At 46.1% G+C, this 22,176-nt stretch overlaps 1 protein-coding gene and 2 long non-coding RNA genes across 12 annotated transcripts in view; 2 read left to right on the forward strand and 1 right to left on the reverse strand.

Annotated features, from left to right (window-relative positions):
- PPFIA3 (PTPRF interacting protein alpha 3) overlaps positions 1-13,836 on the reverse strand; it is a 55,729-nt gene extending 41,893 nt beyond the window's left edge. For all 10 annotated transcript variants that reach the window (XM_079949282.1, XM_079949289.1, XM_079949290.1 and 7 more), the window contains exons 1-2: positions 13,510-13,836; positions 2,121-2,222 (exon numbers count right to left, since the gene is read on the reverse strand). In XM_079949282.1, the coding sequence (XP_079805408.1) occupies positions 2,121-2,222; positions 13,510-13,746 (339 nt within the window). In that variant the 5' untranslated portion in view covers positions 13,747-13,836. The remainder of the gene's footprint in view (positions 1-2,120; positions 2,223-13,509) is intronic.
- Positions 2,231-10,053, forward strand: LOC307201178. Its single transcript, XR_013832616.1, has 3 exons — positions 2,231-2,495; positions 8,956-9,028; positions 9,195-10,053. It is a non-coding gene; the product is annotated as an uncharacterized lncRNA (long non-coding RNA).
- On the forward strand, positions 12,190-12,940 carry LOC307201203. Its single transcript, XR_013832644.1, has 3 exons — positions 12,190-12,268; positions 12,323-12,428; positions 12,510-12,940. It is a non-coding gene; the product is annotated as an uncharacterized lncRNA (long non-coding RNA).
- Positions 13,837-22,176: the final 8,340 nt, after the last annotated feature.

The raw sequence follows: 22,176 nt of genomic DNA on the forward strand, positions 1-22,176 counted from the left end.
TCAGCCCTGAGTGCTCACTGGAAGGACAGATTGTGAAGCTGAGGCTCCAGTACTTTGGCCACCTCATGAGAAGAGAAGACTCCCTGGAGAAGACCCTGATGTTGGGAAAGATGGAGGGCACAAGGAGAAGGGGGCGACAGAGGACGAGATGGTTGGATAGTGTTTTCGAGGTTACCAGCATGAGTCTGACCAAGCTGCGGGGGGCAGTGGAGGACAGGAGTGCCTGGCGTTCTCTGGTCCATGGGGTCACGAAGAGTCGGACACGACTAAACGACTAAACAACAACAAATTTAATGCAACAGACCAAAAAAACAGCAACCCCAGAATGATTAGTACACAAATTATGACTCTGTCAGAACATTCAATAAGCAGTAACAAACACTCCAGCGTGCTTAGAAAACCAGTCTTAATGTGATTGCACACATGATCCAAGCTCATTAAATGCAAATGCATCACAGAAGAAGCAAATAAAAGAATATGCAGCTGGAAGAATGTTGCAACTGGAAGTTGCGACAAACTTCACACGCTCCAATTACAGAGGTAACTTTAGAAATTCTCATAGGCAAACCAGAACTCAAGAGTGATGAACCAGAACAATGGAAATCTTCTCAATGCAGTGCCCTTCAACGTAAGTGCAAGAAAACCTATTTTGCTTGTCCCTTTGAATGAATCAGACAGATCAAGTACTCAGCTATGGTCAGGTTCTGACTGACGATATGGCTTGACTAACATTCAGCCACAGTTTATTCAATTGTGGTTTATTAAACAATGGCTTAGCATTATGAGTGAGCCCTGCCTACTAGCTTAACTGAAACCATGGTTTGTTGTTGGCTTATGAAACTTGATTCAATACAATACAATACAAATACCTTTACTGGCATTATAAGTTCAGACATTTCAAATCACTGGGATAAATTTAAAAGGGACAGGAGTGAGGCTGTCGAGGGTCACAAGGCATGTTCTGCTTCACCCTAGAGGGATGATTCATTAAGAACCCTTTTGGGTAAGAAGGAGAATAAAAAGGAAGCCACTGAGGCAGTAATGTCCTTGTCCCTGTCAGCTAGAAGGAACCTCATTTTGCTTTCTGTCAGAGCCATGGGTAACAGGTCCAGCATCTTGCTCAGAATCTGTTTGCGGAGTCTGCTGTGCAAAGGGCAGTCCAAAAGAATATGGTCCAGTGAATCTGGTATTCCCTGATTGCAAGCACACAGGCAGGCTTGATAAGGAATCTGCAAGTATCTAGCTGTGGTCACTGCGGAGGGGAAAGCATTTAGTTTTGCGAGCATAAAAGCTCTTCGTTGGGAAGGAAGTAGTAGGTCTTTTAGGTAATTCATTTAAACTGTGTTTAGGAAGACCCCAACATTGTAGGCAGCCCTACACTGCACGTGAACTCATCAGACTGCAAAGGCACAAGGCAAGAGCAGCTGGAAATCAAAACAAGCTTCAGATAAACAAGTCATTTTTTGTTTGATCATCATGGGACAACTCATGCTTAACTCATGCCTTAGTGTTATCTGTGAACCAAGCCTATGCACAGTGGTGGATCTACTGTAAGGTACCTTTATGGTTTCATTAGCAGCTTCCTTAGAATGAGTTCTTCCCTAGTAAGCTTTCCACAGCTTTGCTGCAGAAGAAAAACTTACCAGTGAGGGATGGTGGTGGAAGTACTAGGCTCCACTCAATTCAAGTTACCTGGCTGGCCTTGAAAACAGGCCAGGTAAGTGAGATTGGTAAATCCACAGTACCCTAATTCCTGTTCCATCTGAGCTTTGGGCCCAAGTCTTCTGTTTCCTGCTGCAGCAAACAATTGAGCAGGAGATACCTCATTTCTCCCCCTACAGCCATCTGTCCATAAAGGATGTTTAACTGTTGCCAAAACATCAAGATCCCACCATCCTCCCACATCCACCTCTTAAAAATCTCACATAGACCAGTCTTCCCCAAACTGGTACCCTCTGGATGTTTTTGGGTGAGGCAAATAGGGGTTGTATATCAAAATGTCTAGGTACAACCAGGCTGGGGGTTTCTGGGAGAGACTCTGTAACATGAACACACAAAATGCGACACTGTCAGGCAAGTTCTGGATTCCAAAGCAAAGTTGAGAGCCTTCCCCTGCTCACCCGTGTGTTGTTCCGTTCTGCCTTCAGCTCCAAGATCTCCTCCTCTCGCTCTGACAGCTGTTCCCGGCATAAGTTCAACTCCTTAGTAAGCGCTGCAAATTCCTGGTGGGGAGGAGAACAAGTGGTTGTGAGGTGGAGAGGCAATGGAGGAGCATTTAAGGTTCTCTGGCCTCAATTTGATGCATTAATCTGGAGTGTGGCTTCCCCCGCTTGCTTTCTTTAAAGCATTCTGAGAACACTGGCCCCCAGTGGAATTTCCATTTGGGACATCCATACTGTTCAACCGCTAGATGGAGCCAGCCATATGGACCAAGCTTACTACAGTACTGCGTTTCATACCAAAGCTCTACTTGGCAACTTTACCTGAAAGCAGTGGTATTTATTAATATTTTCAGGATCCCCTTTCAATCCCAGTAACACACCACACACTTCAAATGTGGTTGTTTTGTTTTAAATCTCTAGGCCAAAACAGATGTGATACAGGAGATTCAAGCTTGGGCCTTCCCGTGTTTTTGGAAAACTTAACAGCCAGTGGAGGAGAAGGAAAAAGACAAGAGGACAAGTCAGATTAGGGCAGTGGTGAGGTGGTGGGGAAGACAGACCCTCCAAGTGTCCCTATTTTCCAGAGATGGGCCCAGATTCTCAGAAGCCATCCCGGTTTCTGATTTGATCCTGGAGTGTCCCACTTTTCCTTATGATGTCCCTATTTTCATTGGAGAAATGCTGTAGGGTATGGAATAGGATATCCCCATTTTCGTCTGAGAAATGTTGGAGAGTATGGAATAGGATGTCACTATTTTCATCAAAGAAATGTTGGAGGGCAAGGGAAGGCGATATATATATATATATATGTGTGTGTGTGTGTGTGTGTGTATACGTGTGTGTGTGTATACACATACACACACATCAAATAACAGAAAATTAAATAAAAAAGAAAAGGAAAAAAAGAAAAAGCATATCAGCAATGGGGGGAAAAAAGAAATGAAAAAAGAAATGAAAAAAGCCTCAAAAACAAGCATTTTCAAATACACTTCTTCATAGGGAGTACAAGCCATCTTTTTCAACTTCTGGCTTGACTCCTTGATTCCTAACATGACTTCCTGCTTCCCATGAATATACTTGATTATTCCTTTTCCTAAATACTGTATTTTTTGCACCATAGGACGCACTTTTCCCCCTCCAAAAATGAAGGGGAAATGTGTGTGCGTCCTATGGGGCGAATGCAGGCTTTCGCTGAAGCCTGGAGAGCGAGAGGGGTCGGTGTGCACCGACCCCTCTCGCTCTCCAGGATTCACGCAGCTCTCCACAAGGTGCGGGAGCCCAGCGCTGGGCTCCCACGGCTTGCGGAGAGTTGCCTGTTCTGGGGGCTGGGGTCGGGGGAAGCCCGAGCTTCCCCCGCCCCAGCCCCGCACCTGGGGGGGGGGGGAAATAAAATTTCCCCCCTTTATTTCCCCCCAAAAAAACTAGGTGTGCCTTATGGGACGGTGCATCCTATAGGGCGAAAAATACGGTATCTGTATTCAATAGGTAAGTCTGTGGAGAAACATTCTGGTTGCCAGTGCGATTTTAATCTATGCTGAGCCAAGTGATATTCTGGGAACCTCCATTTTTCATTTATTTTATAAAAACATCCCATTCTTTCCTTATTCTCTCCTTTGAATGATTTCTTATTGAGTCTGTAAGTTTAGCCAATTCTAAGTATTCACTTAATTTCAGCACTGGAAAAGAAATATTATATCAACAAGGGAAGGCGATATTTAATCATTTCCCAGTTGACAGAGGGCAGGTGAGAACCCCTAAATAAACTAATAAATGAGGACAGAGACAAAGTGCTGTCCCAAACCGAGGCAGAAATGTTGTCATCAAAGTTGGATTATCATCTCCTATTGGGCCATCTTCATAAAATTAGTTACCCAGTCCAATCCACTGGTCTAACACAAGGCATCACTACCGCTAATCCCACAATACACCTTTCCAACACCTCCAACGTTTTCCTTTAAATCCCCCAGGACAGTGAATCTTCACACTACCTAGTCAGCTGCTTGCTTGCACTACTGAAAATCTTACGGTGCATGTACAAATTAAAGCTCTCTCCATCCTCACTTAATCTCCACAAACAAAATCTGTGAAATAGGTTAGGACTGAGAGGCAGTGGCTGGACCAAGCACCCAGTGAGCTTTATAGCTGAGTGGAGATTAGAACCCTGGTCTCCCAGATCCCCGACACTCTAACCACTAGGCCACCCTGCTTTGTGCATAGGAGATTTCTACTGCAAACACCCAAAGCTAGTTTTACAGGAGCTTGATTGTGCTAATCTTTTCTAGCCTCCCTGACTCCACTGTTTAACCACACTGGCATCCTCCCGGGCTTGCTTGTACCTCTTCTAATCCATGTATGAATTCTGAGGCTCTATTACAGCGGTTTTAAATTGCCTCCAAGCTTCCTGGAAGGATATGAGCCTCCTAATTGCAGTTCCAGTTCCCTTTAACCAATTCCCTCTCTTGATAAAACTTCTCCTTTCAAAATTAAGTGACTGTTGGACACTCTGGGCAATTTCCTGCATTTAATTTGATAGCATTGTGGTCACCATCTCCAAGCAATTCAACGACACTTGCAACTGGTGCTAGACCTGACACCACCAAGAAGACTCAACCGTTGCCCCTTCTCTTGTCTGCTTCATGACTAACTGTTCCAAAATACAATAACTCGTTGTATCTAGAAATAGTCTTTTGTCACTACGTGAATTTACATTCATCCAGTCAATCTGAGGGTAGCTGGAAGTCATCCATTATCACACTTCAGCTGTCTCCCTGATATTCTTACTTCATCTGAGAAACAATGCTCCTGTTTTTCTGAGTCCAATGAGAGTCCTTTGTAAAAAAAAATAACCACACTATACTGATTTTGATTCAGTTCATATAACTATCCATTATAGATAACATTTTCTTCTGCTGTTTTCTGGCTACTTTGTATATTTGCAAGGTTAGCATCCTTTATGAAGCACTTAAAAGGAGGGATGGAGAACCTGTGGCCTTCAGGTGTCGTTGGACTCTAATACCCATCAACAGAAACCAGCATGGTCAATATTCAAGTATCATGGGAGTTGTAGTTCAACAACACCTACAGAGCTGCAGGCCCCCACCCCTGGCCTAACGTTTCAGAGACTGCAGGATTGCTGTAACTGTTCCTCGAAAACACAATAGTCCAGAGGTAATTTTATAGTACAGTATTCAACTATTTGAGCAGGTGGCGCTGTGGGTTAAACCACAGAGCCTAGGACTTGCCGATCAGAAGGTTGGCAGTTTGAATCCCCGTGACGGGGTGAGCTCCTGTTGCTCAGTCCCTGCTCCTGCCAACCTAGCAGTTTGAAAGCACGTCAAAGTGCAAGTAGATAAATAGGTACCGCTCTGGCGGGAAGGTAAACGGCGTTTCTCTGCGCTGCTCTGGTTCGCCAGAAGCGGCTTAGTCATGCTGGCACCATGACCTGGAAGCTGTACGCCAGCTCCCTCAGCCAATAAAGCGAGATGAGCGCCGCAACCCCAGAGTCGGCCACGACTGGACCTAATGGTCAGGGGTCCCTTTACCTTTTTATTCAACTATTTTATCTGTGCTGTGGAAAAAAACAACCCCAAATTCTGCACATGGAATGAGGGCAACATATGAAGATAATTAACATGAAATGCCTCATATTATCTACATATGCTGAAACAGCTATCTGAACACGCCCATCCAGAAAATAAAGTTAAGTGCTTTATACTTTCCTTTGTATGTTTTAAATTATATACCTTGATAAATACTGAACTGGTTTTAAAAGCCCACAAACTTGTGTTTAAGTCGTATCACCCCAGCTATCCAGATTTCCCCCCTCATGCTTCTCCCCACCCTTTTTGGCTAGAACTGCCAATAAATACATTTTCAGGCTGTTCTTTGCTTCTCTGAGATTTAGGACTTACTTTGAAGCCAGACAGGGGAGGTGGGTGGGTGGGTAAGAGGCAACTTGACATTTTCTGAATTCTAATATAGTCATTGGATTCCATCACAGCTATGTGGATTTTCAGGGCCCTTGGAGTTAATCAGGTCTTCCATTCCCTATGTAATCCTTAAATTAAGGTTTTGGGGACATTCGAAAAGTTCAGGCAGATGATTAGCCCATGCTAACTTATTATGTTTCTATTGCTATTTTACTGCTGGTCATCTCTGCTTCCCGATTTAGTTTCGAAGTGAAGAAGAAAATTGCAAATGTATTCACTTTTGTAATGTACTGGTGATTTTATAACCTCCCATCATACCACCCCTCATTCTTTTGACCTGCATAAAAAAGCCCCTCACTTATTCTTCATCATCATCATCATCATCATCATCATCATCATCATTAAAGAAAGAATAGGAGCAACATTTTCTTAATCGATTAACCTGGCTGCAATCCTATACAACTCACCTGGGAGAAAATTCCATTGAATTCAATGGGACTTACTTCTGAGCAGAAATGCATCAGATTGCACTTTAAATATTTAGATGAGAGTCAATAGTTATATTAACAAAGCCTGAATACAAGTGTTTTTATAATATATTGAAGGAAGAGTGAGATTACTAATTGATACATAAGCAAAAGCTACTGCTCTTTCAGTATCTTCCTCTTCATTCCCTATTACACTTGTACCAGAACCAAGAACGGTTCTCAAATAAGTATACCCTTATTTCTTAGCTATGACCCTAACCCCAATCCTACCCCAATTATCCTTTTGGATTAGTCAACCATGGCTTTTGTTGGCTAATCTACTGATTAAAGTTTAGAATGCTAGCTACCTTTTTTAAAAAAGGTTCCAAAAATGCATGGGCAAAAAATATGTATCATTATACAGTGGTACCTTGGTTCTCAAACACCTTGGTACTCAAACGCCTTGGTTCCCAAACGCCGAAAACCCGGAAGTGAGTGTTCCGGTTTTCGAATGTTTTTCGGAAGCTGAACTTCCAATGTGGCTGTCGGCTATTGTTTCCGGGGCGCCTGCACCAATCAGAAGCTGTGCCTTGGTTTTCAAACGTTTCAGAAGTTAAACAGACTTCAGGAACGATTAAGTTCGGCACTTTTGTTTTTGCTTTTCATTTATTTGTTTTTTGAGGCTTTTTTGATTCTTTTGTTTTTGTGACTGTGTGGAAGCCAGTTCAGCTACTGATTGATTGATTGATTTTGTGACTGCGGAAATGGATAAAAGCCCCCCATCCAAACAAGTAAGGAAAAAATAATAATTTTGATTTTTATCATCTATAATACTGACTTATTTATTTTATAGTACAGTACATTGATTTATTTTATAGTACAGTACATTGAGGGACGCAGGTGGCGCTGTGGGTTAAAGCCTCAGCGCCTAGGGCTTGCCGATCGAAAGGTCGGCGGTTCGAATCCCTGCGGCGGGGTGCGCTCCAGCTGCTCGGTCCCAGCGCCTGCCAACCTAGCAGTTCGAAAGCACCTCCGGGTGCAAGTAGATAAATAGGGACCGCTTACCAGCGGGAAGGTAAACGGCGTTTCCGTGTGCAGCTCTGGCTCTGGCCAGAGCAGCGATGTCACGCTGGCCACGTGACCCGGAAGTGTCTCCGGACAGCGCTGGCCCCTGGCCTCTTAAGTGAGATGGGCGCACAACCCCAGAGTCTGTCAAGACTGGCCCGTACGGGCTGGGGTACCTTTACCTTTACCTTTTACATTGATTATTGCTTTCATTTTATGGATCAATGCTGTTGTTGGTAAAATTCAAGTTAAATTGCTGTTTTAGGGGTTGTTTTTAAAAGTCTGGAACAGATTAACCTGGTTTGCCTTACTTTCTATGGGAAAGCATGCCTTGGTTTTGGAACGCTTTGGTTTTAAAAGACTTCAGGAACGGATTAAGTTTGAGAACCAAGGTACCACTGTATTAGTAGTGACATCATTGTTACTATCCAATACGTGCCTGCAGCTGACAGAATTACATCTCTGCCATAGATGTACTGGCTGCACAAATGGGTGGAGGTTTCAGATTTTGGCAGGTACTTACTACACAAAATCTATAAAAATAATATACATTCCACACAATAAGAGGAAGTCAAGAGCACTTCTACACTTATCAGAACACATCATCTGTATCAAGGATGGGGAAATCTTTCTGGCTCAGGGGGTCAGATATTTATCTCCCCACCCCTACCCCATGAGCCAAATTTGACAGTGGGCAAGATAACCAACCAGTCATTTACCTGAACTCATAATGAAACCAGGCGATTGACAGGGAGTTATCCCACCCACCTGTCAAAGCTGGCCCACGAGGGTTGCAGGAGTGGCCAAGCAGAACTGAATTCTCTAACCACCAGCTGATGGCCAGTGAGCTCAGTCCTGCTTTCTGAGAAGACCATGTCAGCACATTCCCCATGCAGAACTAGTTTGTGCAGCCATACTGAACAGTATTGACCTCTGTAAGGTAAAGGTAAAGGGACCCCTGACCATTAGGTCCAGTCGTGACTGACTCTGGGGTTGTGGCGCTCATCTCACTTTATTGGCCGAGGGAGCCGGCGTACAGCTCATGTGGCCAGCATGAGTAAGTTGCTTCTGGCAAACCAGAGCAGCACACGGAAACACCATTTACCTTCCCGCCAGAGCGGTACCTATTTATCTACTTGCACTTTGACATGCTTTTGAACTGCTAGGTTGGCAGGAGCAGGGACTGAGCAACGGGAGCTCACCCCGTCACGGGGATTCGAACCGCCAACCTTCTGATTGGCAAGTCCTAGGCTCTGTGGTTTAACCCATGGTGCCACCCGTGTCCCTATATTGACCTCTGTACAGTTGGGTAAATCAACTTGGTTTCTGCAGGCCTCGACTCAGCAAGCGGTCAATCCAGTTGTGTCCCTACCTGCGCCACACTGGACATCACATAAGGAATCAGGTGTGAGGTCGATGGCCATGATTTGGGGGGAAAGCGCCTCATGGACCAAATGTGAATACCTGGTGGTCCAAATCTGGAGCCCAGCCCAAAGACTCCCCATGTCTGATCTATATAAGCTCACAGTGATTCACTGTGAACATGACTTTTCTGTGTTCCTTTCCATCAGTTTCCCCTGGCACCCTGAAATAATAAGAAGCTACTTCTAAGATGGAACTGCAGCAACTAAAAAGTTATCCAGGACTCTACCCAACCCCATCTCCTACACCTGTAGCTTCCAGAAGGTGCCAGCATCGAAATGGCATTAAAAAGTCAGACTTGCTACCTATGAGTAATGAGTTGGTGGTTTAACATCTGCGAGCAGGAACACTGAAGGGGTGTGGTGGTAGAAGGGAATATAGCAAAAGGAAAAAACCTGCAGCTGCTGTAACCCTCCTACAGTTTCTTGTGTATGTCATGTCTTTTAAGATTGTAAGCCTGAGGGCAGAGACTGTATTTTTCTTCTTGGTGATCTGTAAGCCTCTCTCGGAGCCTTTTTTTTTTTTTTTTTTTTTTGCTGAAGAGTGGGATAAAAGTTCCTTTAATAAATTAATATAGCCCCATCTGCACTTTAGCATCACGGTAATGACACAGAATGAACAAGGCTGGATCCTTCGTTGCTCCTCAGAATGAATCTATATACCTGAGGCAGGACTCAATCTGTCCGAACCATGAAAAATGTCCCAAACTCTCTCACGTCCAGGACATCCCCTTTCCAATACCACAACTATGCCTGGTGTGGGGAACCTATAGCCCTCCAGATCAGACCCAAAAAGCACGGCCAATGGCCAGGGATGATGAAAGTTGTAGCTCAGCAAGATCTGGAAGGTCAAAGGTTCCCCACACTTAAAACTATACCATCCCTTTCTGGGATGCAGAGTACAGTGGTACCTCGGGTTAAGTACTTAATTTGTTCCGGAGGTCCGTTCTTAACCTGAAACTGTTCTTAACCTGAAGCACCACTTTAGCTAATGGAGCCTCCTGCTGCTGCCGCACCTTCAGAGCATGATTTCTGTTGTCCTGAAGCAAAGTTCTTAACCCGAGGTACTATTTCTGGGTTAGCGGAGTCTGTAACCTGAAGCATATATAACCTGAAGCATATGTAACCCGAGGTATCACTCTACAGGCGTCCCCCCACATAGGTGAGGGTAACGTTCCAGGCCCCCACACATATAAGCAAAATCACATAAAGTGGGGAACATCCTCTAAAAAGCCTCCAAATGCCAATTTCCTACTGCTCTCTCCCCACACTCTCTCCAGTCCAGACCATAATATCTAGAGTTGAAGCTCTGAGGCTGGGTGGAGGCCACGCAGGAATGCAACTGCTGTTGCTGCTGCGCTACCCCGCACATCAGCTGTTAGGCGGGGAGGCTGAGAAGCCTAAACAGGTCTCTTCAGGGCTTCCTCCACAATCAATGACACCCTCTTTTGCCTCCAGGGAGCGTCTCCTCACAAGTCAAGAGGACTCTCCAGTTCTCTCCTATCATTTCCTGGTGTGATTCTATTTATTTACCTATTTTCCTGGCACCATGCATATATGCGGTCACACCTATAAGTGGCTGCTGATTTCCTGGCTTGGCCTGCTTTCTGGCTTGCCCACGTGGGGTCAGCTGCTTGCGATTGCTATGGACCGAGGAATCTGCACCAGTGCTCAACTAAGGGAGGACACTTAATGAAATCCACGAGCTTCACCCTCCGATTCTCGTCCTAAGGAAAAGCGGGACATTCCGGGATCAAATCAGAAACCCGGACAACTTCTGTAAATCTGGGACTGTCCTTGGGAAATAGGGACACTTGGGAGGGTCTGCTGGTCCTCTGCTTCTGATATAGTGTCACCTCCTATTTTGTACACTTGTGGTTTGTCCAGTTATAAAGCAAACCAAATTACACAGAACCAAAAAGAACAAAAACAGGAGCTTCTGAGGTCACCACGGAAGAACTAAGAACCCTTCTAACCACCCCACTTGCAAATGAAACATTGGTGCACACTATCGGCGCTGTGGGTTAAACCACAGAGCCTAGGACTTGCCGATCAGAAGGTCGGCGGTTCGAATCTTTGCGACGGGGTGAGCTCCCATTGCTCGGTCCCTGCTCCTGCCAACTTAGCAGTTCGAAAGCATGTCAAAGTGCAAGTAGATAAGTAGGTACCGCTCCGGCGGGAAGGTAAACAGCGTTTCTGTGCGCTGCTCTGGTTCGCCAAAAGCAGCTTAGTCATGCTGGCCACATGACCCAGAAGCTGTACGCCGGCTCCCTTCGCCAGTAAAGCGAGATGAACGCCGCAGCCCCAGAGTCGGCTACGACTGGACCTAATGGTCCCTTCACCTTTATTCAGTGGACACGGCCTCCTCTTGGTAAAGTTACACCAGAACACCAGGCATTCTCCTTTGGAAGCCATGCCCTCAGCACAACCCATCTGCATGCCAGACCTTCACAAGCCACATTCGCACTGTCCCTTTAAATCACGACAATGCCACTTTGAACAGTCATGGCTTCCCCCGAGGAATTATGGGAGCTGTAGTTTGTGAAGGGTGCTGAGAGCTGTTAAAAGGTAAAGGTAAAGGTACCCCTGCCCGTACGGGCCAGTCTTGACAGACTCTGGGGTTGTGCGCCCATCTCACTTAAGAGGCCAGGGGCCAGCGCTGTCCGGAGACACTTCCGGGTCACGTGGCCAGCGTGACATCGCTGCTCTGGCGAGCCAGAGCCGCACACGGAAACGCCGTTTACCTTCCCGCTGGTAAGCGGTCCCTATTTATCTACTTGCACCCGGAGGTGCTTTCAAACTGCTAGGTTGGCAGGCGCTGGGACCGAGCAGCGGGAGCGCACCCCGCCGCAGGGATTCGAACCGCCGACCTTTCGATCGGCAAGCCCTAGGCGCTGAGGCTTTAACCCACAGCGCCACCTGCGTCCCGCTGAGAGCTGTTAGGAGACCCAAATTCCCACACACACACCCCGAACTACAATTCCCAGAGTAACAATCAGTTTCTCTTCACAGGCAACTCTGAGAACTTTAGCTCTGGAAGGGGAACTGGGGGCTCCTAACAACTTTTCAGCACCAGTGTTCGAAATTAGCCAGGCCCATTTTACGATTGGCGTGGGTCCCATTTCAACCATGTGAAGATCTCTGGATGTCAGGCTGGCGACTGGGGAAAGCAAAATGTCGCTCAGAGAAGGATCTGAAATACTTTCTTTGTTGCTTTAATTACCGTCCTTTACCGTGTATAAGACTAGGTTATTTTCATTAAAAATCATGCTAAAAAGTGGGGGTCGCCTTATACATGGGTAGTGCATGGGGCGGATGTCTGACTGGGTGCTGTGAGCGATTGACAGCTTCCGCTGGCGAGGGGACAGACGGGAGGCGGATTTTGTGATTCGTGTGGGTGAGCGATTTTCGGCATCCCCAAAAATAAGCTCAACAACTTTTTGCCATCCCCCCTCCCCAAAATAGGGGGTGTCTCCCGGTGGAGTACAGGGTCAGGTTTAACGTGCTGGTTTTGACCTTTAATGCCCTATGTGGCCTAGGACCCACGTACCTACGGGACCGCCTCTCTTGGTATGCCCCGCCGAAGACCTTAAGGTCCACAAATGACAACATTTTGGAGGTCCCAAGTCGCAAGGTGGTTAGATTGGTCTCAACTAGGGCCAGGGCCTTTTCAGTACTGGCCCCGACTTGGTGGAACACTCTTTCACAGGAGACTAGGGCCCTGTGGAACTTGACATCTTTCCGCAGGGCCTGCAAGACAGAGCTGTTCCGCCTGGCCTTTGGTTTGGACTCAGTCTGACCCTTATGTTTCCCTCCCCTTATGGTTTTGATCTATGGGCTACTTTTAAAGTGAGTCTGCATTTTAAATTGCATTTTAACCTGTATTTTAAATTGGGTCCCCCCCCATTATTCTATTGCAATTTTACTGGTGTTAGCCACCCTGAGCCCGGGGTATAAATAAATTTTATTATTATTATTATTTATTATTATTATTATTATTATTGACGGAAAGGTACAGTAGTTTTCTCCTGGATTTTTTTTTTTTTTTGTCGTTTTAATGTGTTGTAAACCGCTTTGAGATTTGTTATTTAAAATATAAAGCGGTATGGAAATTACATACATACATACATACATACATACATACATACATACAATGGAGGAGGAAAACAGTTCCTAGACATTCCATTGTAGTGACCACAGTTTAGGTTTAATGTGCCATTTGGATATTAGATTATATATTTGAGTTTCTAACACTGCTCAGCACTCTTAGCGGACTACAGCTCCCATAATTCCTTGGGGGAAGCCATGACTGTTCGAAGTGGTATCGTAGCGCTTTAAATGGATGGTGTGAGCGTGGCTTTGAACTTCCAGCCAGTGACTCCTCTTCCCAGATCTCCCAGCAAGCCCAGTCATCTTCCCCCACTGTCCTTCACACACACAAACACCCCCCAACCCCATTCCTGACCTGCGGGAGGGCAATGTTGAGCTGGCGCTGCAGGGACTCCTTCTCGTGGCCCAGTTCGCGCAGTCGCAGCTGGGAGGTGGCCAGGCTTTCTTGCGTGTCGCGCAGGGTCTCCAGCAGCCGCTCGCGCTCATTCAGCATGTTGACCATGAGCTGCTCAAAGTTGGCGTCGTCGGCCCCGTAGGCCGAGCCGCGGCGGTTGTCCTCATTGATGGTCGGCATCACCTCGCACATCATCATGCCAAATGGGGTGGGGAGGGCTGCTCCCGGGGGGGCTCCTCAGGGAAAGACTGGAGGCTCTCAGGGACGTTTAGCCCCAGGGATGTTTAGCTGGAGAGAGAAAGAGAAACAAAGGAGGAAAGTCCTTTTTTAAAAAAATCATTTTATTTGTATGCTGCCTTTCCAAAGTCAAAACCATGTAAGGAGTCTTACAACACACACACACAATTTACAGAACTACAAACATAACAAAGGTAGTCATAAACAGTATTCGGAATCTGCCAGGTGCTGGGAACATTTTGTGTTCCCATTTCAACCACATGGAGTATAATGTCTTTTAGAGAAGGATCTGAAATATTTTCCTAGGAGTTTGAACTAGTTTTATTTTAGATTGTCTTATTTAATGTTTTAATGTGCTGTAAACCACTTTGAGATTTGTTTCATTAAACTATAAACCAGTACGGAAATGGAATAAATTAATAATAATAATAATAATAATAATAATAATAATAATAATTTATAAATAAGTAAATCCCACTGGGGTGGGGGAACGCTACATAGACATTCCATTGTGGTGTCTGCAGCTTAGGTTTAAGGTTCCATTTGGCAATTAAGATTATATATCTATCATTAGTCCTAAACAATTAGCAAAACATCAAAAAGTACACAACCAGTTTCTACGTAAATCATAAGATCCGCCAAATTAGCATCACCACCATCAACAACAAAACCCTCCAAATAATACCCCTGAACTCTGGAGTTCTACAGGTGAAAAGTAAGGAAATGTGTGTCTGACTCAAAGGCAGGGGGATAGGGAAACCAGAGTATTTCATCCCAAAAAGTTGCACAGCTGACATCACAGCTAAAGGACACACTGTGCATGTTGAAGAACCCAGGTTCAGTCCCCAACATCTCCTTAGGTAGGTGATGGACGACACCTGAGAACCTGGACAGCACCTGTCATTCTGAGAAGACAATACTCAATACTTGATAGAGAAATAGTCTGACCTAGTATATATACAGCAGCTTCCCATGTCCCAAGGCTCCATGAATTCCAGAAGTGGTGTGGTGTCTGGCTCTGGGAAGAGCAGGCTAAGCTAAAACCCGAGGGCTGGAACTGTGAATCTGGACCCTCCAGAGTTTCAAGCACTCAGCTATATGGGAGGAGATATATATGCATACGAACATGGGACGACTATGATCTCTAGCACAGAAGATCTGCACTGCCCTTGTGGGGAGGGGACAGGAAGGAGAGGTTGGGAGCCAGGAGTCCGGGAAACAGTCAACGAGATGACACACCGGCTAACTTATTATGAATGGAGATAATGGGAAACCGGAGATGTTACTATAGCAAGTGTGACGTTCTTGTCGCCACCTCCCGAGCAAAAGCATTGGTTCGGGGGAGCAGCGCTGGGTTGGCTGGGGGGAAGGAAGAGCTTGAGATTTAACTCTGTGGGTGGATGGGGAGATCAAGTGTAATCACGGGGCAGGCATGAGGCTCAGCCGGTTGGGGAACTGGAGTTGCCAGAAAAGCAACCCTGCCCCACCCTAACATTTATTTTCTTTCCCATATGGGGCAACCAGTTCCCTAGAGCAACACCCTCAATCCTGTCTCAGCTAGGGCCAATTCAGTCTGACTTCAGTGCCAAAATGACCCCTGCCCCATGTCCTCCCCCCACAACCATTAGCTGAAGGAAACAACAGTCCATGCAGGACTGTTTCGTTCCCATTCCCCACACAATAAGGCCTAGTGGTCATGGATCTGCGTTGCCTAGATTCAAAGCGTAGCTCAGTTCACAACAGAAGCTGTCAGGCGACCTTGGGCAATCAACTTCTCTGCCTCGCTTTTCCCGATCTGTAAAATTGGCACAATGCTCAGCATTCGCATGGCTGTCTTTGAACGTTCACAACACTTCACACAGATTGTGCAAGGAATAAATGGTCCCTTCTTACAGTCTAGGAGAGCAAATGAGATGAAGGAAGGTTGATGGTGATGTTGTGTTGAAAGTAAGTAAAAGTTTTTTTCCAAAAAATTGTGCTGAGTTATGAATTATGCAAGTCTGCTTAACTTGGTGCCAGGGAGGCTGTTTCCATACTTTTCTTGACTCAGCATTAATTTCACCAGGACGTGCTAGGTGCTGTACAGAACACTTAAGTAACATGGCTGCTGCGCAAGGGGCCTACATTCTTATATGCAAGGTGGAGAATTGAGTTTCACCTCCACACCATATTCAGACCCTCCAAGTGTCCCTATTTCCCAGGGACAATCCCGGATTTACAGAAACCATCCTGGAATGTTCCACTTTCCCTTAGGATGTCCCTGTTTTCATTGGGAAAATGTTGGGAGGTATGGAATAGGACATCCTTGGAGCCCTTTGTTCAGCCAGAACTTGCCGAAACTCAATTCTGGAACCTCTCAGGTGGACGTCACTGCTATTCTAAGAGAATAAGAGAGGTGTTTGTGGTGAGTTCTGGCACCTCTTTTCTAGAAAATAAAGCACTGGAAACCCCTATTTCCATTGGAGAAATGTTGGAGGGTTTGCATATATATTAAGCACATTTAAAGCACGCAGCTTCCTGCAAATAATCCTTGGAATGGTAATTTATTACGGTAACTGTAGCTCTGTGAGGGGTTAGACTACACTTCCCAGAATTCTTTCGGGGTAGTCATGTGCTGTAAATGCATTGTGCGGATGTGACCTGATGAGTTGTGGGGATGGAATTGAACCAGAAGCAACAGCAAGGGCAGCTAAAACTGGGGAAAGGCACTTCTGTTGATCACAAAGCAATGGAGGGAGACAGAACATCTTTAGACAAACCCATGAGGAAGTGCAGCAGTTGTGGGAGCAGTGTAACATCTCATTGATGCCACCGACTTCCAGTTTGTGTGCAATTCAATACAGTGCCATTGATTACTTCACCCCTTCAAGCCTGTGACCAGTGTTCGAAACTCCCATTGTTCTCAGCGCATTTTGCGACAGGGAATTCCATTAGCGCAAGCAGTTTCTGAGCTCTGGGCACAACACTAAGATTTCAGTTTAAAACTGCAGAGTGCAAGGAAAGGAGGACCTTTTCCTGTCTCCTCTACTTCCAGCTACTCTCTGAAGACTGGAGAAGAGACCCTCTTAAGAATATTAGGGGAGTGGGCAGGGGAAGGACCAGAGCATGTGAAAAATGAACATGATATTGTAGCTGCAGTTCATTCATTTTCAGCTTTGTATTCTTGTTATAAAAAAGGCGCGCCTAGACATTTCTTAAGCGGGTCTCTTCTCCAGTCTTCAGACAGTAGCTGGTCAGAGAGTCCTCATGGTCCTTCCACTCTGCCTAGTCTTTTGACCATCTACGACCAAGTAAAGCGCCTGACATCTCCACCATCTGGGGATCATTGGATCTGGACTGTTTTCACACACTATTACATAGAATTCTCTCCGTTATATTTTATCTGCACAATCAGAATCAATTTCTGGAACCAAATTACGTTTTTCTATGCAGCCTGAGCAGGAGCGGTGAACAACATTATAGTTAATTGTTGTCACTTGTCTTCACTTACCAAGCCTGCCCCCCCCCCAAATACTGCACTGCTACTCACAGTTGTGAAGAATATTCCTATGTAAAGAGCGGTCCATGTCACCATTAAGAAAAAGAGGTTGGAATGGGCCAATATATATGTGGACTGTCCCTGGATCAAGTGACTTTTCTTCTTTAGGTTCTCAAAGTTCTTAACCTAGCTCAAGGTTGACATTGGAACGAGCCAGATGTTGAATGGAGAATCAATCACAGTTAGTCAATCATTTGGAAAAAAAAAAAAAGACTTTATGGCCGCCTTGCCCCAAAATGGCAACTAGACATTCTGTTTTGGCGACTGCAACCTCGGTTTAAGGAGCTATTTGGCACCCAGCTTATACAGTGGACGCTCGGCTTGTGAACGTGATCCGTGCGGGATGCACGTTCGCAACCCGCAGCATTCACAACCCGCAGCTGCATGTCTGCGCACGCACGGGTTGCGATTTGGTCTTCTGCGCATGCGTGACTGCCGAAACCCAGAAGTAACCCATTCCGGTACTTCCAGGTTTGGGTTAAACCACAGAGCCTAGGACTTGCCAATCAGAAGGTCGGCGGTTCAAATCCCCGCGACGGGGTGAGCTCCCGTTGCTCGGTCCCAGCTCCTGCCAACCTAGCAGTTCGAAAGCACGTCAAAGTGCAAGTAGATAAGTAGGTACCACTCTGGCGGGAAGGTAAGCGGCGTTTCCGTGCGCTGCTCTGGTTCGCCAGAAGCGGCTTCGTCATGCTGGCCACATGACCCGGAAGCTGTACGCCAGCTCCCTCGGCCAATAAAGCGAGATGAGCGCCGCAACCCCAGAGTCAGTCACGACTGGACCTAATGGTCCTTTACCTTTTAACATGAAAAAACGCAACCTGAAGCTTCTGTAACCCGAGGTATGACTGTATATCGAAGTTTGTAACAATGCCCTCGCCCCATTCTGCCAATGCAACTAAGGATAAGAAGAGTCCTTCTGGATCAGGCATCTAGTCTATCATCTTGTCCTCATAGTGGTCAAGCAGATGCCCACAAGCAGGACCCGAGTGTGACAGCGGTTTCCAGCCACTGGGATTCAGAGGCATATTGCCTCCAACAATGGAAATAGAAGCTAGCCATCGTGGCCAGGAGTAGCCACTGCTAACCTTACCCTCTGCGAAATGAAACACGGCCGCAGAACACCTTTCCAAAGCAGCGATGGAGAGCCTGCCTGTTGCCAATGGTCAAGGATGATGGGAGCTGCTATCCAGCAACACCCGAAGGACTGCAGATTCCTCACCCGCGTTGCAAACTCTGTGCTCTCACTGAACTGTGTTGCCTCCTCTACCTTTCCCTTCTTGCACTGCTTTGCACTCCAGACAGAGAACCTAACTTGGCGTGGGAAGCAGCAGCAGTAGCAGCAGCGCTTTGAATAAACTGCAGCCACCTCTGCTTGCTGGGAATCAAGTCTGTGTCCTAAAATGTTACCCCATTTTAATCAAGTCACACGCTTTCCCTGCCGTCACAGCCGCCGTCCCTCTGTTGCCTCCTCACACCTGCCTCTTTACCTTCTGCCAGGCTGCTCCCTCTGCCTGGAACAGCCTCCATATTCCAAGCTCTTCCTCAAAACCTTGTTTTTCCTCTCAGAATAATCGTCCCTGAGCCAATGCAGATATACTGTACTCTTTTTCCGCGATCTCTCCTACCTTTTCCCTGTTACTTTGCAAGACAACCCTGGTTCACATTTTACCTCAGCCATGGCCTTACTAAGTAGCCTAAGACAAGGCCCTGTGCTTAGCTGTGGACAACCAGGGCCACAGCCAGACTGGCAAACCACTACGGGGGACACAGCTTGGTCTCCCAAGGGCTTGATGCTGACCCCAAGGCTCATCTATGATCCTTGAGAGTTTGCTGGAGAGCAGAAATAAACACTAAGCAGCTGTCTCAGAGGGAGCAGAGCGAACCCGTGTTTCCACAGCTCAGGCCTAGCTTGGGCTTCCTCCAAGTCTCAGGCATCCAGCTTAAAGTTGGGCCCCTTGTTTAAAGGTCCATTGCATATTGTATACTAGAGGGTTGGCGATGGAAGACTATCAGGGACGCTGTTTGCTGACTCCCCTCCACTGTTGTTACTAAGCATAGGAGCCAATTCCAAGGGGCTGAGGGGTCTTTGCCCCTTCCCGCAAAATGTCGATAGGCATTGCCATTAAAATGGTGCCTGCGCATCGCATCATGTGATCGATTATGCAGGGCAGGGTTTACTTGTCCACCCCCCCCCCCAATATTTTATTCAAGTTGGCACCCATGTTGCTAGGGTAGAGGAAAGAGTGTAGTGCATAGCTGTCAACTTTCCCCTTTTCTTGTGAGGAATCCTATTGGGAATAAGGGAATTTCCCTTAAAAATGGGAAACAATGACAGCTATAGTGTAGGGGGCACCCATGGTCCCAGAGTTTGACAGCTACGTCAAGGTGTGGGGATGGCTCATCACTCCTTACTCTTCTCAAACAGGTCCTCTAGGAAAAACGGATTTATATTGACATTTCACTCATTCATTCTCACAAACACCCACTGTGGCCACTCATAACTCTTCCCTCTAGCATGCCTAATAGTCAAGGATGATGGGTGTTGTAGTCCAACAACATTTGGAGGGCCACAGGTTTCCCAAGCAGAACAATTGTTTCAGGATAGAAATCTATGCCTTTAGGACTCCCAGTAGGTTCCTATGGGATCTTTTTTTGGAGCACCTCCAAGGAAGGAGATTCTACAAGCTCCATAAACACTCTGTTCCATTGCTGAACTCCCCTTAGCAATAGTTCTTGCTAATGTTTAACCCCTGGAATTTGAAGCCACGGTCTAGACCCAATACTCCCTCCTTCTGCACAGAAACATTCAAATTTAACACACACAGATACACAGACCCTCCACGTGTCCCTGTTTTCCAGGGACAGTCCCGGATTTACAGAAGCCATCCAGGTTTCTGATTTGATCCTGGAATGTCCCGCTTTCTTTAGGACGTCCCTATTTTCATCAGAGAAATGTTGGACAATATTACAAACAAGCTAAGAATTACAACTCTACTGTGGCGGACGAGGTTTTATGCTCACCTCCTCTGGAACAAGAACACAAGAACAGATTTATTATATTTTTTTAAGAAGATGGGAGCTGAGGGAATCAAACCTATCTAGCAGTGGTTCTAGACTTGACCGAGAGGTCCTCCCCATTAAGTCCCACGTGCAGTGGTACCAACAGAGCAGGACTCTGCGGCAAATGTTCCTAGCCCCCCACAGCAGAACGAGCAGGGAGCCCCCAAATACCACAGAGCTGGTTTGCCACATTTTGAAGTAAGTGAAGTAGTTCATGCTAACATCTAAAGAGCCATTTCCCACTAAGTCCAGAGGTTAAAATTACTTAACTGCATCAGAGGTACATGGAAGTGCCTCGCTGCTTAGGGAAATGTCCTAAGGGGCAATTTCCTGCCAGCCAGGCAGAAGGTGCAGGATGAGGCTTCGGCTTCAGGTATTCGATAACGACTGCTCAAACTAGTCAGAAGCCCATTGTCTATGATGGACTTAGCACTTAAAAGCATCTCTCTCTCTCTCTCTATGCCCATATTCCATCGCCAGTTGGAGAGGTTCAGTTTCCCTGGAACAACAAGATAAACAGATTCCCTTAGAAGTGCCTAGAAAAGATGTGAGCAGGGCTCGTAAGATAGAAATGCTTTTGAATGGATAAAAAGAAAAGAGCTCTCACCTATTCAAGGGCCAAACCTTGCCACTGATAAGCTCTAGGGTTGAGCAATGTGAAATCCTGGCCAAAATCAAACTCTGCATATAAAGACATGCAAGAAAATACTCAACAGAGACGTGCCATAGGTCACTCTCGTTGCCTAATATACCCTCTTTCTCCACCAAGCTAAACAAATGGAAGCAAACAGCCCATCAAATGGGGGTGGCGAAATCTGAGTATCCCCAGAATCTTACAGAATTTGAAAAAATATACACTTTTCAAGGCCAAGACAAGCCCACACATGCACAGTCACTCTCATGCTTCCAGAAGACATTAAGAACTCATATTAGCAGCTGGTCAGGGGAACAGACATACAAAGTCTAGGATGCAGCACAAATATAGACAAAATGGTCAGAGGCTTGTGGATGGCATTAGATTGCTCTGTTCTTTTATGTGCAACCACAGACCGCAGACGGTAATTCTGGCCCATGGATTTACACAGCTTTTACACCTGAGAAGCGGAGAGAGATTGAGACATTTATGTATACATCTATGGATACTGAGGCTGCTATGAAAGAGACACCAAGGATTGAACATTCCCATTCCCCCCACTCCTTTCTCACATACACACTCATAGACAGCATGAGCAAAGGAGCTACATATGAACACATGCATTGGAGATACATAAAACAAGCTCAAAATCCAGATTCTGGCACAGTAGTAGACATTCTGAGCATCTCCCGCTCCTATTATTTTTTTGTTGAAAACCAGTAAATTTCTAACCTTCATGACTAGTGTCTAGTGAACACTCAGAAATCAAGGGAGCCACATTCCCCTCCACAATAACCATCACATCCCTTTCAGCTTGTCATCTCCCCACTTGCTGTCAAACGTGATAGGTTATCTGAAGAAACTCTTCTCCCATGGAAGCAACATTATGAGAAGTAGTAAAATTAGCCTAACCCAGGCTTCCTCCACCTCAGCCCCCCAGATGTTTTTGTCCTACAACTCCCATGATCCCTAGCTATCAGGACCAGTGGTCAGGGATGATGGGAACTGTAGTCTCAAAACATCTGGAGGGCCGAGGCTGAGGAAGCCTGGCCTAAACTATGCTAATGTAACTTCACAGTAGCATAACATGAGTTTAGTTTGCTTTAAGGATTTGCATCTCTGGGGAGCGGAATATAGAATTTCACCAACACTGCACTAG

The sequence above is a fragment of the Podarcis cretensis genome (genome assembly GCF_951804945.1).
Source record: "Podarcis cretensis genome assembly, chromosome: 13".
NCBI classification, from domain to species: domain Eukaryota; kingdom Metazoa; phylum Chordata; class Lepidosauria; order Squamata; family Lacertidae; genus Podarcis; species Podarcis cretensis.